At 37.9% G+C, this 19849-nt stretch overlaps 1 protein-coding gene across 5 annotated transcripts in view; it reads right to left on the minus strand.

Moving 5' to 3' along the window:
* Positions 1–18207, minus strand: part of PTBP2 (polypyrimidine tract binding protein 2) — an 82718-nt gene extending 64511 nt beyond the window's left edge. For 4 of the 5 annotated variants that reach the window (XM_058716467.1, XM_058716466.1, XM_058716465.1 and 1 more), the window contains exons 1-2: positions 18079–18207; positions 16349–16379 (exon numbers count right to left, since the gene is read on the minus strand). In XM_058716467.1, the coding sequence (XP_058572450.1) occupies positions 16349–16379; positions 18079–18086 (39 nt within the window). In that variant the 5' untranslated portion in view covers positions 18087–18207. Of the gene's footprint in view, positions 1–16348; positions 16380–17715; positions 17794–18078 lie in introns of those variants that run through there. The other variant, XM_058716468.1, reaches the window with a different exon arrangement.
* Between the last annotated feature and the right edge of the window lie 1642 nt (positions 18208–19849).

The raw sequence follows: 19849 nt of genomic DNA on the forward strand, positions 1-19849 counted from the left end.
AGATCATGACCTGAGCCAAAATCGTACGCTCAACAGACTGAGCGCCCCCTGAATCCATTTTTAAACAAGAAAGTCAATGAGTTCAGGATCTCAAGTGGACTAAAAGACAATAAAATAAATCTCATGTGAGGCAGAAAAATAAGGATAAAAGCACAGATTAATCAATTACAGAAACAAAAAAAAAATAAGAAAAGCTGATTCTTTTTACAGACCAGTAAAATAAGGTCTCTGACAAGAGAAATAAACAGAATACAAATTATCAAAATTAGCAATAAAAAGGAATTTAAAAATGCTATAGAATTCTGAGATATCTGAAGCCCAGTAAAATATAATTTTCTAAGAAAGCAGTAAATAAACTAGTAACTTTGGAAGAAATTGAACTATTTATCAAAGACGTATCCCTCTTTCCTCACCCTTTATATATAAGCTGCATAAAATCTTTGTAATATATAGAGGAAATGATGGGAAGTATATACAGTGCTGATTAACTTCGGTAAAATCACTGGTGATTTAATTTACTTTCCTTTTTGGCTAACGCATTAAGCATAACCTCTATAATTGCAGAAAATATTATGGGGAAGAAAGAGGTAAATTTTTCAAATGTTAGTTTCCTACCTTTGAGCTCAAGCACTGCCATCTTATTTTATTGATAATGTAAATATAATATTACAATTATCCTATAAACTTCTTTAAATGTTTGAGAGACAGAGGGAGAGCATGCACAGGAGCAGGGGAGGGGCAGAAAGAGAATCCCAAGCACGCTGTGCAGTCAGTGCAGAGCCTGGCACAGGGCTCCATCTCACGAACCATGAGATCATGACCTGAGCCGAATCAAGAGTCAGATGCTCAACCGACTGAACCAGTCAAGCTCCCCAAACTTAGTGCAATATAATCAAAACCAAAAAGTCTTCATGGAACTCAGCCGACTGATCTTAAAATACACATGGTAAAGAAAGTGCCAAGACAATTTTGAAGAACAAAGTTGTGAAATTCACTCTACAAGGTTCCAAGACTTACTGTGATGCTACACTAAATTAAGACACTGTGGTACTGGTACAGGATAGACAAACAATGAAACAGAACAGATAGCCCAGAAACAGTTCCATCCATCTATGGAAATCTGACAGCTGACACTGCAGATCAGTGGGGAAAAAACATGAACTATTCAATTAAGTTGGTACTAAATGGGTTATTCATAAGGGGGGAAAAATCATTAAACTTTATCATAAAGTTAAATTCCAGGTAGACTGAGGCCCTAAATGTGAAAACCAAAACTTCAAAACTTTCATGATAAAAACCACTATATATAAGATCTTGAGTTAAAGAAAAATTTCTTAGAACTAAAACATAAATGTGACATTAAAATTTCCAAATTCTATTCAATGAAAAAAAAAAAAAAAAACCACAAGCCACAGACAGGAGTTAATGTACGTAAGTAACATGGCTTTAGGACCCATAATGTGTAAAACTCCTAGGAAACAATTTAAAAAAGGATAAAAACTACATTAAAAAGAAAATGGATAGACTATATCCATGAACAGGTATTTAACAAGAACGGCCTATAAATAAGAAAATGTATCCATTTCTCAGGGAATTCAAACTAAAACAAGAGATCTATTCACATGTTCCTCAGTCTGACAATTAAAAATTCCAACAACGCCAATTATCAGAGAAGACGTACAGAAACAAGAATTCTCATACACTGCTAGTAAAGTATAAATTAGCACAACCATTTAGGAATGCAACATGTCAATATCAACTTGCAAATAGACACACAATATAATCCAGCAATTCCACTTCCAGAGAAACCTGAATAGTGGCATTTATTAATGCATGCACAAGAATACTCACAGCAGTAATTTATAACAGGAAAAAATTAGAAACAACCTCAATATTTGTCAGTAGGGCAAGGTACATTCACATAATCATATACCATATGGCAATGAAAATGAATTAGAGCCACATGTAAACCTGGGTTAAAAAAAACAAAAATGGGGACCTGGGTGGCTCAGTTGGTTAAGCGTCTGACTTTGGCTCAGGTCATGACCTATCTCACAGTCAGAGTTCGAGCCCTGCATCAGGTTCTGTGCTGACAGCTCAGAGCCTGGAGCCTGCTTCAGATTCTGTTTCTCCCTCTCTCTCTGCCCCTCCCCTGTTTGTGCTCTCTCAAAAGTAAACAAACGTTAAAAAATTAAAAAATAATAACATTGAACAAAAAGAACAAGTTAGAGAATACAAGCAGCATGTGGCACATATACATAGTTTAAACATGTAAAACAAAACCATATATTGCTTATGACACAAAACATAAATAACACACACAGGGAAAGTACAGACATTCACAGGAATGGCAAACACCAAATTCAAGATAGTGGTTACCTGGAGTGGAAGTGGAGGGAAATACAGGATGCAATGAACTGAATGTTAATGACCACCAAAGTTCATACATTCAAATTGTAATTCCCAATGTGATGGTATTTGAAAATGGAGACTTTAACCCTTTGGGAAAAGGGTTAAATTAAGTCCAACTCCATACCTTCAAAATTCTATATTTAAAGGCTGAAAGGAAACCTCCAATGAACCTTTCCTAACACCATTAAAATGAGTTCACTTTGTGACCTTTTTTACTTTTTTCCCCCCTGAATTCTTTTGGATTAGATGTCTTTAATTTTAGTCACCCCAATTCTCCAATTATTTTAGAAGTTATATATTCTATCCCTATGTTTACTGTGTTGACCCTTACAATTTTAAAATATAAATTTATCTGATTCACTTTAGTCTTAAAATTTCCACCCTCCAGACTGGTACAGTCCAAAAGAAATGTAAGATGAGCATATAGGATGATCTTATAATGTAAGACGATCTTTTAAATGTTCTAATAACCATATTTTTAAAAGACAAAAAAAGAACACAATTTTATTGAACACAAAATAATATCAACATGTAATAAATATAAAATTACTTTTTTTTAATCATACTAAGTCTTGGAAGTTTATGTACATTTTACAACTGGAGATCAATTTAGACTAGCCATATGTCAAGTGCTCAATGACTACGTATGACTAGTGGCTATTATAATGGACACCATAGCTCAAAACAGTATTAGAAGCATCAGAACTTAAACATCAGTTACTCAACTACTCTCTTACACGTTGTTATAATATTTTTAGTTCAACTTTTTAAACCCCAAATCAAACAATCACTGCTATCACTTTCTCATACTGTCAATATTTACCCACAGGCCTACCAACTTCTTGGTTAACCTTACTTTTCCTACCCCAAACCTCCTTTCTGGAGTCATCAGCTTTCTTCCTACAGCATAAACTCTAGAAATTCTTCAGTGAGTCTGTTGATAAATTTCCTCAATTGCCTTTTTTGGGGGAGGGTGAAGGGAAAAGGGGTTTCTGAAATGACTATTTTGTTCTTCTCTTTAAGTGATAATTTAGCGGACTACAAAATAACAGGTAGGTACTTATTTTCATTCAACACCTTGAAGATACTATTTCACCATCTTCTGGATCCCCATGTTGCTAAAGAAGCATATTGTATCTTTACAGTTGTTACTCCTTGGGAAATCTGGTTTTTCTATGGCTGCTTTAAAGCTCTTCCGTGTGTCTAATGGCTTGCTCTTTCACTGTGATGTGGCTAGGTTTTCTTGTGCTTCCTAAATCGAAGAATTCATGAAGCTCATCAATTTTGGTAAATTAGGAGGTTTTTAAACTTTCATATTCCACTTCCCTGCAATCTTTAACTTTCACTTTCTGCTAGTCTAGATAATTTGTTAGAATTTCTCTTCCTTTCCTCTTTTAACCTCTGCTTTTTTGTTGCTCTGTGTTAAATTCTGAGTAATTTTTATGTTTTAATTTACTAATTCTCTCTGTAGGGTTATCTGCCCAGCTATTTTTAACCTGGACTCAAAGCTCTCTTAAAAACTTATGTACAGGGGGGCGCCTGGGTGGCTCAGTCGGTTAAGCGTCCGACTTCGGCTCAGGTCACGATCTCGCGGTCCGCGAGTTCGAGCCCCGCGTCGGGCTCTGGGCTGATGGCTCAGAGCCTGGAGCCTGCTTCCGATTCTGTGTTTCCCTCTCTCTCTGTCCCTCCCCTGTTCATGCTGTGTCTCTCTCTGTCTCAAAAATAAATGTTGAAAATAAAAAAATAAAATAAATCTTCCCAGATTCAAAGATCTTGCCTCCTCTTAAACGTAAATAAATAATCTCTCCTCCTTTAAAAAAAAAAAAAAAAAAAAAGGAAGAAAAAGCTTATGTACAGGGGCGCCTGGGTGGCTCAGTCGGTTAAGCATCCGACTTCGGCTCAGGTCACGATCTCGCAGTCTGTGGGTTCGAGCCCCGCGTCAGGCTCTGTGCTGACAGCTCAGAGCCTGGAGCCTGTTTCAGATTCTGTGTCTCCCTCTTCCTCTGGCCCTCCCCTGTTCATGCTCTCTCTCTCTCTCTCAAAAATAAATAAATGTTAAAAAAAACAAAAAAACAAAAAAACAAAAAAAAACACTTATGTACACTTGAGGGGGTACCTGGCTGGCTCAGCTTGGAAAAGCATGCGACTCCTTTGATTTTGGGGTCTTGAGATTACTAAAGATTACTTGAGATTACAGAGATTACTAAAAAAAATTAGTAAGATATTGAAAAAACTTATGTACACCTGAAACTAATACTATGTATGTCAACTATACTTCAATAAAAAATTTAATTTGGGGGCACCAGTGCGGTTCAGTCAGTTAAGCATTTGACTTCAGCTCAGATAATGATCTTGTGGCTCATGAGTTTGAGCGCCGCATCAGAGACTCTGCTGTCAGCGGGGAGCTGGCTTCAGATCCTAGTCTCCCTCTCTCTCTGCCCCTCCCCTACCTGGCACATGTGTGCATACACTCTCTCTCAAAAATAAATAAGCTTTTTAAAAATTTTAATTTTAATTTTTAAAGAAAAAATTTTGTCTCTAATAGCCAGTTAAAAAAGTTCATATTTGGGAGTCCACTGTGGTGTTCCTCCCAAATCAGGTGTACAGAGTAAAGAGCTACAGTAACAACCATGATCCTCATTTGAGCACTTATGTGCCATTCTGTGCTAAATCTTACATGTTATTTCATTTAATCTCCAAAACAACTTTTGAGGTAAGTCCTATTAAGACCATTTAAAAATCTGTTAAACTAAAGCTCAGAGATTACCTTCAATGTTATAGAGAGGCCATACTCTAGCCTGCTAGCAAATTCTAAATCACATGCTCTTGACAAGACCTCCACTAAAAAATTCTTGTCTACCATCAATAACTACAATTTAAGTTGAACTTTAATACTGTCTTTCCATCATATAAATTTTAAGTGAACTTTAAGATACATTTCTTTTACATATCCTTTAAGAATACTGATAACAGATGTCTACTGAACTATGTTGAGCAGACAATGATGAACACAAAAAAGGTGAAAGAAGTTATTATAAGAAATATTATTGGGAATAACATTACAGACACACACAAAAATCAAATATATGTCTTCTAATGTAAAAACATACCACCACTTATAAAATATTACCAAAAACAAACAAAAAGAATATGACAGTCTCTAGATCCAACACCAATTGACAGATACATGAACATTTTAAATTATAACATCAGAACACAATTAGTAGATGCAGACTCGGGGGGCAATTCTGTGGAATCAACAAGTATTCTTCAAAAATAAAATGCAATGAGACGCCTGGGTGGCTTAGCTGGTTAAGCATCCGACTTCATTTCAGGTCATGAGCTTACTGCCTGTGATTTCCAGCCCCGCATCAGGCTCTGTGCAGGGCTCTGTGCTGATAGCTCAGAGCCTGAAGCCTGATTCAGATTCTTTGTCCCTCCCCTGCTCCCTCTCTCTGTCTCTCTCTCTCTCTCAAAAATAAAATAAAACATGAAAAAAAATGTTTAATAAAATGCAATGTTAAAAAAAAACTTCACGAGTGAAAGGATAACATGCAGATTAAAAAAAAAACTAAAAAAAGGCTTATCAACCTATTGAATTTGCTCATCTTGTTTCATCCTTATCTCTCCTCACCGAAAAAAAAACAAAAAAAAAAAAAACAAAAAACAAAACAAAAACCCTGTAACAAATACTTTGACCTTTATGAGACAATTAAAATGTTTTTTTACTCAATTTTCTTTTTATGTTTTTATTTAGTTTTTGAGAGAGAGACACAGAGCACAAGAGGTGGAGGGGCAGAGAGAGGGGGATCCACAAAATCAGAAGCAGACCTCAGGCTCTGAGCTGTCAGCACAGAACCGGACACAGGACTCGAACTCACAGACCATGAGATCATGACCTAAGCTAAAGTTGGATGCTCAACTGACTGAGCCACCCAGATGCCCCCAAATTAAAAATTTTAACATTAATTTGGCACTTGATAACATTAAGGAATGTTTTTTTTTTTCTGTCCTAACAGTATTGTGGTTATATCAAAAAAAAAAAAAAAAAAATCTTATCTTTATGAGACACACCAAAACATTACAAGTAAAATACTGTATCTGCTACTCATCTCAAAATAACATAGGAGAGGGGCGCCTGGGAGGCTCAGTCAGTTAAGCATCCGACTTCGGCTCAGGTCATGATCTCGCAGTTCGTGAGTTCGAGCCCCACATCGGGCTCTGTGCTGACAGCTCAGAGCCTGGAGCCTGTTTCAGTTTCTGTGTCCCCCTTTCTCTCCGCCCCACCCCTGCTTGTGCTCTTTCTCTCTCTCTTTCAAAAATGAATAAACATTAAAAAAAAAATTTTTTTTTAAATAACATAGAAAAGTACAGTGAATATCACAAATTCTAGCAATGGTTTATTGATGATTATTGGGACTAAGTGACAAATAGTGGTTCATAACTATCAGGTCTTTTTCTATGTTCAAATTTCACAATAGGTATAAAAAATCATTGTTCAAAAACACATCTTTCATAAGTTTCTGTGATACTTTTACCACTTCTAAAGTAAAAATATTACTTAACCACCTTAAGCCCCTAATGCAGTATGTCCAAAACTAAATATTACACTTTAGCAACACAAATAGACCACATAAGAGTTTAAATTTTAAATTTATAGATTCATGATTCTAATTTATAGCACCCCACATAATACCAAAGCCAGTCTTTTTGGAGTTAATTCTCCAAATTCTAACAAGAGGATAATAATGAGCTACTTCTTATGTATGGGAACTTAACAGTATTTACAGAATAGTGCCTACCAGATCAAGTACAGATTTCATAACCTGCACTTGAGACCTTCTACAACCTATATGCCATCTTTCTCTCAAATTCATATACAAATCTACTGACACAAAAGCTATTCAGTGGTTCTCAATTTGTGCCAGCCCATTATCACAACTCTGGCCATGTCATTCCCTCACCATACACTACTCACCTCCTCTCCCCAACTATTTTTAATGTATAGGTCACAACTCACTACTTTCGTGAGGTCTACTCTGATCCTACCAAACCAGACTAATCTTTTATAACAGTCATAGGCACTTGCTTAAACCTTGTGTTATCTCTTTAACCAGATGAGGTCCTAGAAGACACAGCTCTTTTGGATCTCCAGCAAATAGGAAGAATGTTATGAAATAAAATTGATGTTTATCTTTTCACTGATAAGTGGCTTGAGATGATAAGCATACTGAAGCCAGACCCATTAGGAGTTATTAAATATTTAGTGTGTATGTACTACTTAACACATACTACTGATGATGGAAGAACAATAAAACAAATAAGGTCCCTACCTCTACCCTCAAAGAGCACATATTCTCAGTGTTTCTGAACTGCCAGTTAACAGTGTTGGCATTTTGTAGACACACTATAAATGTCTGCAACTTGCAATTCAAATATAAACACCTAAGCATGCATATAGCATTTTAAGAAAAATCACACTCTAAAAGTCCAAACAGAAGTTTTTAATAACACACTTATTACAACCAACCAGTTATATTCGATCGCATTATTTCACTGCAATTATCTAAAAAGCCCACGTTGGTGAATTCACATCTCAAACAGTTAAGTTCAGCAATTTACAAACAGTGCTTTCTATATACCAGTGAGATCCAACATGGAAAATGCTAATAACTTATTTTAACAAATATGTCCTCTATTGTCCAGTTTTAAAGGCTTCATTTAGTAGTTAATTTAGTATGAGAGCTAGCACCAATTTCACTGTTTAAACTATCCATCCAAAAAGTTAACATTTTACCACAAGGAGTATAATCTTGAATTACTGTGCAATCACTTCATTCATTTCTGTTTTCCTCAGTAAAAGGCCGATTACACTGCGATTTCAGTGGCAAAATGGTTAAGAGTATAAAAATGAAACCATGAAGTTAATTACAAATTACAAAGAACAAAAAAACCATTTTACAGAAATGCAATAAATCTCTTTATTAAAAATTCATAAATTTCCGAGGCGCCTGGGTGGCTCAGTTGGTTAAGCACCCAACTTGTGATTTCAGCTCAGGTCATGATCTCCTGATCATGAGTTTAAGCCCCTTGTCAGACTCTGTGCTGAATGTGGAGCCTGCTAAGAATTCTCTCTCCCTCTCTTTCTGCCCCCACGCAGAATAAATAAATTTTTTAAAAAATCTTTAAAAAAAACTCACAAATTTATTTTTATACTCTCACTAAGCTAACCAAAAAGAAACAAGTCTAAAATCAACTGAGTAGCTACATCAAATTTATAAGGGTAATGAAAAATGAAATTTCAACAAACCCTAAAGTTATAAAATTCAGATATTCTATATGTAGTGCAAATCAGTTAATATTAACTGAGGACCTGGTTTGTGAAAAATACTTTTTATGCATAATCACATTTAATCTTCAAAACTATTATAATCTCATCTAAAAAGTAAAGGACTTGAAGCTAAAAACATTTAAGATCAAATAAAAAAAAAACTATACTCCTTAATAATACAAATAAATCTATATGTCCAACACTACATGAAGAAATTCAAAATAATAATCTGTAAGAAAATGTACCTACAATGTGTACAGGAAATCAATTTTACACAGAAGTGTAACAAAGATTCCCAGGCATTCCCATACATAGTTGTGGAAAGAATCCTTTTGGCATTCTGGTTTTCATAAACTTTTTAACTGTAAATTTCATTTGACACAGGATTTTTACTTCCATTGTAAATATTTCCACATACTCTTTAACTACAAACTAGAATCAAACTATGTCATCAACATAGAAACTACATCGTGGTGTAGCCACATAACAAAGAATGAGGCAGATCTAGAACTACAGACCACATTATGTAATTTTTTTTGAAAAAAGGAAAAAATAGGTGGACTTGTACTTCCAGGCAAGACAGTGTAATATGCACGAGTTTCCCACTGAAACTTAAAAAAAAAAAAAAAAAAATTTACACATGACACGTGTAACAATGGTTTTCAAGAACCAGACAATGATGGACAATGATCCCTGAAATTCAGAAAACAAGGTCAGTCCATGATTGCCCCAGCTTACTATCTTGAAAGACCAGGCCATGGCACAGCCCAGGTGGAGAAAATGGCCAAACTTCAAAAACTCCCTAAGAGGACATGAGTCCAAGGAGACCAAAGCAAGTAGGGTTTCTGAAGCAAAGTACCAAAGAGAGTTGCACAGAGGCAGCTCTGGGAATCTGTGGAAAATCCCCCCGAAAATTCAATGCATGCACACAACTGTGTTATGAGTAATATAGAAAATATTTTTCTTACTGTTTAAGTATTATTTAAAAGATAATTAGCGGGGCGCCTGGGTGGCGCAGTCAGTTAAGCGTCCGACTTCAGCCAGGTCACGATCTCACGGTCCGTGAGTTCGAGCCCCGCGTCAGGCTCTGGGCTGATGGCTCGGAGCCTGGAGCCTGTTTCCGATTCTGTGTCTCCCTCTCTCTCTGCCCCTCCCCCGTTCATGCTCTGTCTCTCTCTGTCCCAAAATAAATTAAAAATGTTGAAAAAAAAAAAAATTAAAAAAAAAAAAAAAAAAGATAATTAGCTGTTTCAACAAATAATATATGACGTGTAACATATACAAAAGTAAAATATACGATACCAATAGTACAGAGGCCAAGAGAGAAGAAATAAGTCTTGAAAGAAGACTGTAAGTTAAAGATGTATGATACAACTCCTAAAACCAGCCACCAATATAACCAGAGTTATAAGCTAATCAGTTAACAAGAGATATAATGGAATTAAAACAGTATCCATCCAAAAGATAGCAGAAAAAGGGAACAAAGAACACAAAGCACAAACAGAAAAACAGCAAAGTAGTAGTTTTAAAACTCTTATTAGTCAAAACAAGAGAGTGTAAGTTGGATGTAAAAATGGAATTCCAACTTTATGCTATCTACAAAAAACACATTTTAAATCTAAGGACACAAATAGGTTGAAAGTAAAAGAATGGAAAAAGATATGCCATGTGAACCCTATTCAAAAGAAAGCCAGAATGGCTATATCATAAAAGTAGATTTTAAAGCAAAGAGTATTAACAAGGATAAAATGGTCACTACATAATAAAAAAGGAGTCAATGCACAAAGAAGACATAGTAATCCTAAACATTTATGTACTAATCATAAACTTAAAAAAAATAAATAAATAAAAACTGGAACTGCAAGGAGAAACTTAGACATGCACAGGTAAAAGAGGAAATTTCAATATCCTTCTCTCAATGTGATAGCACAATACACAGAAAATCAAGAAGGACAGAGATCACTTCAACAACATTATCAATAAACAAATGACATTTATAAAACACTACCCAAGAGCAGAACACACATCTCTATCAAGTGCACATAAAACTTAAGATATATGATATTAGGATCATAAAACAAGTCTCAACAAATTTACAAAGATTCAAGTCTTACAGTATGTTCTCTAGCCACAATGGAATTGAATTAAAATAATAGACACATTGGGGCGTCTGGGCATCTGTTGGTTAAGCACCCAACTTCAGCCCAGGTCATTATCTCACAGTCCATGGATTCGAGCCCCGTATCAGGTTCTGTGCTGACAGCTTGGAGCTTGGAGCTTGGAGCCTGTTTCAGAGTGTGTCTCCCTCTCTCTCTGCCCCTCTCCCACATGCGTGTGTGCAAGTGCGCGTGGGCTCTAGCTCTCTCAAAAACAAACTAAAAAATAAAAAAATTAAATGAAAAAAGTAACAAACATCTATGGAACACTCATAATATTTGGCAATTAAATAAATAACATACTTCTCAACACATGGGGCAGAAAAATGTATTACAATGCATTTTGAACTGAATAAAAAGTATGCATGTCAAAATTAGAGAGATGCAGGGGTGCTTAGGTAACTCAGCTTGGGTAGCTCAGCCGGTTAAGTATGGATCTCTTGATTTCAGCTCAGGTCATGATTTCATGGTTCCCGAGTTCCAGCCCCACATCCGGCTCTGCACTGACAGTGCAGAGCCTGCTTGGGGTTCTCTCTCTTTCTCTCGAAATGAATAAACTTTAAAAAAAAAAAAAAAAAAAAAAAAAACTGAGAGAGGCCACGAAAGCTGTACTTAGGAGGGTAATATATAGGGGCACCTCGGTGGCTTAGTCAGTGAAGCATCTGACTTTGGCTCAGGTCATGATCTTGCAGTTCACAAGTTCAAGCCCAGCTGTGCTAACAGCTCAAAACCTGGAGCCTGCTTCAGATTCTGTGTCTCCCTCTCTCTGCCCCTCCCCTGCTCACACTCTGTCTCTCCAAAATAAATAAAAACATTAAAAAATTTTTAATTAAAAAAATAAAAAAAGGAAAATACATAGCACTAAACCTCTATGTTAGAAAAGTATCACGTTAACAATACCAGCTTCAACATAACTAACTTGAAAAAGAACTAAATGCAAAGCAGAAGAAAATTAAAACAGTAGTTATCAATAAAATAGGACACAGAAAACTCAATGAAACCAAAAGCTGATTTTTCGAGACTATTAACAAAATCAATAATCTCTAGCTAGACTGACAACGAAAAAAAGACACAAATGATCAATATCAGGAATGAAAAAAGTGACAGCACTACAGATTCTACAGACATCAACAGTATAAAAAGGTAATTATCATAAACAACTCTATGCAAATACACTCAGTAACTTGGATGAAATGGACTAATTCACACGGAAGGCACAAATCACCAAAGTTCACTTAAGAAGAAATAGATAACTTGAATAGTCCTGGATCTATTAAATAAACTAAATGTGTCATTTAAAACCTCCACAAAGAAAACTGGTGAATTGCCCAAACATTTAAGAAAGAATAGCATTTAGGGGTTCACCCTAATATCATCACTTCTATTCAGCACTGTACTAAGATATCACAGGAAAAAAAAACGGCATCCAGATAGGAAAGGAAAAAGTAAGATGGTCTATGTAGAAAACCTGATAGCGTCTACAAAAAAAGCTATTATATCTTAACAAGTGAGTTTGGCAAGAGTGAATAATACAAGAACAATACACAAAATATTTGTGTTTTTCTCCACTACTAACTAGAAACTGAGATTTTAAAAATACCATTTATAACAGCACCAAAAAATATTGAAATAGGAATAAATCTGACAAAAATGTCCAAAAACTGTACAATGAAAACTAAACACTGCTGGGGCGCCTGGGTGGCTCAGTGGGTTAAGCATCCAGTGCCTGATTTCGGCTCAGATCATGATCTCACGGTTTGTGGGTTTGAGCCCTGCATCCGGCTCCTCACTGTCAGTACAGAGCCCGCTTGGGAGTCTCTCTCTCCCCTTCTCTCTGCCCCTCCCTCATGCCTGCACACATGTGCACTCTCACTCTCTCTCAAAATAAATTTAAAAAAACCTAAACACTGCTAAAAGAAATTAAAGAAGATCTAAATAAATGGATAAACTGTGTTCATGAGTGGGAAACTTCAACATTGTCAGGATGTCAATTTACCTCAAATTGCTTTTTACATTCAAGTTACTTCCAATAAAATCCCAGCAAGCTTTTCTGTAGAAACTGACTCCTATAAAAATATGAAGGACATAGAAGAGCCAATACAACTTTAAAAAAAAATAAAGAAAACCATGATTGCTTGATGTCAAGCCTTAACATAAAGTCACAGTAATTAAGACAGTATGTTTTTGGCATCTACATGGACAAAAATGGGTCAATGGAAAAGGATACAGTACAGAAATAGAACCACTCATACAGATAGCTGATTTTTGACAAAGGTGCAAAAGCCAATTCAATGAACAAAAGACAGCCTTTTCAACAGTGCTGGAAAAAGTTTAACTCCATACCCCCCAAAAAAGAAATGCACCATATTAAAAAAAGAAAAAAAAACCTCAAATGCAAAACCCAAAACTATGAAACTTCTATTACAAATCAAAGGAAAAAAATCTTTGTGACCTTGGGTTAGGCAAAGATGGCTTAAACAAGACATGAAAAGTACAAGCCATAAGAAGACAAAAATGGTAAAGGTCATCAGAATTAAAAATTGCTGTTCTTTAAAAGACACTACTGAGAGAATGAAATTACAAATGGCAAAAAAAAAAAAAAATCTACGAACCATATATCTGATAAAGGACTTATAACCAGAATGAAGGCTTCTTAAAACTCAATAGTAACCCAATTTAAAAAGTGGGCAGGTGATCTCAAGAGATACTTCACCAAAGATGATATGCAGCTGGCAAAAGAAAACACATGAAAAGATATTTAACATAACAGACATTAGTGAAATGCAAATTAAAACCACAAGATTACCACTTCACCCCCTCTAGAATGTCTAGAATCAGAAAGACAAGCATTGGAAAGGATGCAGAAGGAATGGAAATCTCATACCCTATTGGTGGCAATGTAAAATTATACAACCACTTTGGAAAATAGTCTGCAGTTTCTTAAAAAGTTAAGAACATATGTGTATCATATGATCTAACCATTCCCATCAAAGGTATTTCCCCAAGACAAACGAAAAGTTCACACAAAGACTTTTACAGGAACGTTCACAGCTTTATTTACAATAGTCAAAAACTGGAAAAAAACCAAATGTCCATCAAGAGTTGAATGATAAATTGCTGTATATCCATAAAATGTAATACTACTAAGCAATAAAAAGGAATGGACTATTGACAGACAACACGGGTAAACTTCAAAATAATCACACAGTGAAATAAGACCAAATAAAAGGGGAGTACATACGGATTCATTTAAAATTCTATAAAATGCCAACAACCTATAGTGACAGAAAGCAGATCAGTGGTTGGAGAAAGAAAGGCAGAAGGAAGGGTTACAAAAGGGCAAAATGATATGTTCATTATCTTGATTGTGGTAATGGTCTCATAGATGCTGTATACTTAAAATATGTCCAGTTTATTTTATATCAAATTGAATCTCAATAAAGTTACGTTTTTAAAAGGCAAGATGTGGGCCAGTACATGTGTTATGAATCCACCTGTGTAAGTAAGCAAGGATGCTAATGTTTGATAATATACAAAATGGTAACACCTCAGAGGGGAAAAAAGCACCAGGAAAAATTTAACATAATTACCTACACCTGAGAAACAGGACTGGGCTTTGGGGAGACATACCTTCCACTTTAAATTTTTTTAAGGGCACATAGAAATATATATACAATGAGAACTTAACTACTTGTACATATGCATGACTCCAAAGCAAAAATTCTTAACCACTGTCTCAGAAAAGTTCATAAAACAAAAGTTCGGTTATTCAAACTTTTATATTGAACAAAGGATTAAAAAAATGGTTGGCAATTATTTTTACATCATTTTCCATTTTTTTCTCCTCAAACCACTAACACAGAAACTGGTAGAACCAATAAACCATACCTGGACATCCAATCCCGAGTCTCCTCCTATCTCTGGGCCTACTCATGGTGGCTCCTGTCTGAATTCCTTCTCTCCTCACCCACTAACAGTGAACAACTCAGACTTGGGTCATTCATTCTTTTACAAAATTCTACAGGATACCTACCTAATTGAATGGTAACTATACATTTTACATCTTGCACTCTTGAGCTATTCCCGATTTCAAATCCTGCAACTACCTCAACTTACAAAGTAACACTGCCAAATAAAAATGCCTTCCCCAGAAAAAGCTCTTTCTCCCCCAATGTACATAGTAGAAACTCAACAAATAAGCCTAAATATTAAAGCATGGTAAGTGGATGGCTTAGTTAGTTAAGCATCCAACTTTTACTCAGGTCATAACCTCAGGCTCAGGTCATGATCTCATAGTTCATAGGTTCAAGTCCCGTGTTGGGCTCTGTGCTGACAGCTCAGAGCCTGGAGCCTGCTTTAGATTCTCTCTCTCTCTCTCTCTCTCTCTCTCTCTCTCTCTGTCTGTCTCTCTCTCTGCCCCACACTCCAATGGTGCTCTGTCTCCCTCCCTCTCTCTCTCAAAAATAAATAAAACATTAAAAAAAAAAATTTAAAGAATGGAAAAGTATCCAGTGCACTACAGGGCAGAGGACAGAAAATAAGCAAGGAAATACAAAATATTCCCTAAAGTATTCTAAAGACTATCACAAAAAATACTGTGAACAGTCACCATCACTATACTAAGGACACAGCCTCTCAAGACTACTCACGCTTGAAAGGGGGAAATGTTACTGTATCCAACAAGTATCTGTATATCAGGTTTGGAGTATGTTGTGCCAGGCTTGAAAAATTAAAAAGACAGAAGACCAGGACCATGCCCAAACACGGCAGACAGGTTTGCAAACAAAAATTTTAACATATTATGCTGTTAAAATGTGCAACGATTCAAGGAAATCAAAGGCCTAAGTATTAGAACTAAGGTCTAAAGGAGTAGTTTTCCTGGCCAAAAAGTGAGGGAAAGATTCCAAATGATCTGTACCATAACAGCTATTTTCCTTTAATAGAAAGACAAACCAGCTCTTAACTTCTGACTCTAATTTGAAGCTAATTACTGAAACAAGTTTCGCTTGTTTTAAAGATCAAGATAACTGATTTCTAATGTGGCTCACTACGGACACATTTTAGTCTTCATAATCAAAAGTTAAAAACACTTAGATTAATAAAATTATATGATTTATGTCAAATCACTTATCTGCCCACTTAAAACCGTAACTTCCCCTCAGAAAATTGGGATATCATTTTTATATTCACAAAAAGTCATGTCTGAAAGCATTTTTAATTCCCTGAACACCATTCATACCTACTTTAGAATGTTCTCACAGCCTTTCTAGAAAAACTTAGTTTTGTCTATTTAGATTATAAATTATATAATCCAACTTTTAAAATTAAATGAAACACTTTACACTTGGGTTTTGTTAACTCTAACTTTCAAAAGCTAACTTAAAAATTTCCATTGATGGTAATAGTAGATTCGGCCATTCTGTTTTCATTAGTTTCAATTTTTTCCTACCTTGACGCCAACTGCAACCTCAGTGACAATTCTGTAAAGAAAAAAAAATAGTTTCAACCTCTTATTCTTTTAATGATCACTGTTGGTCTCTAAAACTTTAGGGTAGTTCACCATTCATAAATCTTCCACTAACCATGCAAATGGAAAACAGATACACAGATGGTCAGTGACAATTCTTTGTACTATTTTAAACTCAGTTTTCTAAAAACTGCTTTCAAACTTAAGATGAAATCACTAAACTCATGGTATTTTTTAATAACCTATTAAATATCAAAAAGAACAAAACCCCAAGAACTATAATGCCATTTCCACAAAGCTAGTATACTTAGATTAATAGTTTAAAACTTAAAACAATTTAGTTATCCTGACAGAATCAGAAAACATGAATTCCAGTGCCAACTTTTGCCGTCAATTTTCATGTTAACCTGGGGAAATAGCAAACTTCTTTAGATCTAGATTTCATGTGGAAAATTATCTCTAGATAACCTCTCGGACAACTTAAGTTTGGTTACTTTGTTCACTTTGATATGGTCTTCCCTTAATATCTTTTAAAAACACCAAACTCCAAACACTTAATTAAAATAAACTCATATTTTACAGGACTCTTCATATACTGCCAATGATTCTAATAGATGTACTTTTTAAATGATTCGTTTTTATACCCCCAAATGGGCCCAATACAGCTCTCTTTTCGCCCTCAAGGGTGCCTCCTTTCCAACAATTAAATCATTAAGAGTCTTTTCAGATGTAGAGCATTAAGTACCAGGGAGACCCCGGTCCCGGTCGCTTCCCTAAGCCCTTGCCCTCACCTCACTCAGCATTCTACCTGCACTAGGGCTCTCAAAGATGCAGCACGGTTCTGGCTTTTTGTTTTTCCCGAAACCGGTCAAAGTGGCTAAAAAAAAAAATGGCCCTGTGTTGACTATCTGCTCTTGTTTCTGCCATGGCTGTTGGCCTTTGCCCATGTGACTGATGCCGACCACAAACACTTGGGTTTTTCAGATGATTTAATTTCTGGGCCCTTTTGCCAAGCCTTGAACGTTTAGGCCCCCACAAAAAGGCATTTTTTTTCGGTCTCCCGCCCCCACTACCAGACTCAAGTGAAAACAAAGGAGTATGACATCTGCCTTCCCCCTTCCTCCCGCCGCCGCACGCCCTCCCCGCCCCCCCCCCTTCCCCAGCGGCTCCCACTTAGCTTTCCCCCGAGCTCCCGCCACCGGCATCTCCCCCAGCCTGGGCCCGCCGGGCGAGGCCGGGCAGATGGAGGACGGCTGGGGTGCACACAGACGCCTTTCTCCCATCCCCTAACAACCCCCACACAGGCCTCTCTCTTTGGCCACAACATTCGCTCCCACAGGCGCGGCTACCCAGGGTTCGGGTCCCAGGTTACGGATCGAAATGGCTCCTAGAGGGGGCAGGGACGGGCCAGACGTTCTGGGGTTCGCACCCCATCCCCCGCCGCCAAGTCCGTGCCCGCTCCCTCTCCGGGGTCGTCGCCCCCGCCATCGCCCCAATGCCTCTCCAGTCTACGAGCCCGCTTTCTTCTCATTTTCTCGACCAGAGCCCGCCGGGGGAAGCGAAGGGAGGGGTGTGTGCGATGGGGCGGGGGTTGGGTAACGGCAGCCCAGCCCTGGGAGGGGCCGCCGGAGGGTTTCTGGCCGACCCCGAACCGGGCCGAAGGAGGGTCCAAATCCCCTCTCACACACTTCCTTCCCGGCCCCATTACATACCCGTCCATTGCCGAACCGGACAAAGCTTCGCTCACAAGAACCGAGCCACGCAGCCAGCGAGACACACAAGCGGCTAGAAAATGGCGGCCAGGGCCCGACGGAAATTGCCGAAGGTGTCGGAGCGCACGGGGCAGCGCGCGGCAGCGGCGGCGGCGGAAAGAGCCGAGCGCGCCGGCGCCCGGCTGCGGGAGGCGAGCCGCGGGGCGCGGGGACGAGGGGGAGTGGGCGCCGTCGCCGCCGCCTCTTCCTCCGCGCGGCCGCGCGCCTGGGGCCCTCCGCCCTCCGCCCTGTGGGCGCAGGCCTGCTGCGGTGGAGCAGGGCAGCCTAGCTTCTTTTTGCACGCGCCTCTGAGAAGTCCCTGATGTCTTTCTTGGGCAGCGTGGATGGAACACCTCTCAACCCTTCACACCCATTGCCCTGGATCTCACGGGGGTGGTCCCAGAACTGCACGACTGCCACCAAGCAGCCTCCACTTTTAACTCCAAACCAGGTCCCAACTTGGCCACCCTCGACCTACTTGGGCAAAGGGAAAACCATTTTATAGCTGTCCTCCTACGCCATCTTTTATTTGCAGACCCTCTCCATTCTCTCAAACAAACACACACACACAAAACCTTTACCCCACTAAATGAAACCACTGCTTTGTACAAATCAGACTGAACCTAGATTTTTGCTTCCAGACCCTTGAAGTTCCCTGCCAACTGGGAGAATGTAATTCTCACCTCAGCTGATGATAATGAGCACTTACAGGAAACAGTCACAGTACCTTGGATGGAAAAGAACACAGGTGGAGCCTTGTAATAAAGAGTAGGTATGAAAAATGCAGCGACAGTAGGTATGAAAAATGCAGGGATGAGAGTGGTGCCTCAGTCTTCATTGGTTAGGGATGGAAGGAACATTGAAATGGGCCACACAAATTGACTCCCTTTTCTGTGTATCTCACAGTCTTCATTTTAATTCTAATAGTATATTGGACCTTTCCTTTAACATGTTTTTCAGGGGCTCGACAAAATTTGAACAAGCATCCATTTTGGGGAAATGTGCTTAGTGGGGTGACTCTGGCCGGCAACTTACCCTCTTCTCCATCCATCACCCCGAACTACAACACACACACACACACACACACACACACACACACACACGACAAGTATTCTCCGTATTCTCCAGTTACTCTCAGTGCCCACTCTGGGTCTATACCTCCTACATGCAACCCTGTTACTCCTTTATTGATTGGTATTTCACTGCACTAACCGGTACGTTCTATACAATTCATAAAATAATACTATTTTTAAGGTGGACAGACCTTAAAGAGCATCTTGTCCAAATATTTTGCTATAGAACTCTTAAAAGTATACAAATGTTATTTACCTCAGGGATTGGCAATCCTTAAAAAAAATCTATTTCGGGGGCGCCTGGGTGGCTCAGTCGGTGAAGTTGGGGTCATGATTCCGTTGGGGTCATGATCTCACGGTTTGTGGGTTTGAGCCCCGCATTGGGGTCTGTGCTGACAGCCCAGAGCCTGGATCCTGCTTTGAATTCTGTGTCTCCCTCTCTCTCTGCTCTTCCCCCCCCTCGTGTTCTGTCTGTCTCTCTCTCTCCTTCAAAAATAAATAAATATTTTTTAAAAAAAATCTATTTCCAACAATGCCTTTGCCTTCACCATTGACTTACAATATATAAAGGACCCATTATCAGTCCTATCACTTTTCATATATTTGTGGTTTTGTACATGTATTTCCCTCAACAATTAAATATGTAAGCTCCCAAAGGA

The sequence above is a fragment of the Neofelis nebulosa genome, chromosome 2 (genome assembly GCF_028018385.1).
Source record: "Neofelis nebulosa isolate mNeoNeb1 chromosome 2, mNeoNeb1.pri, whole genome shotgun sequence".
Lineage (NCBI taxonomy): Eukaryota > Metazoa > Chordata > Mammalia > Carnivora > Felidae > Neofelis > Neofelis nebulosa.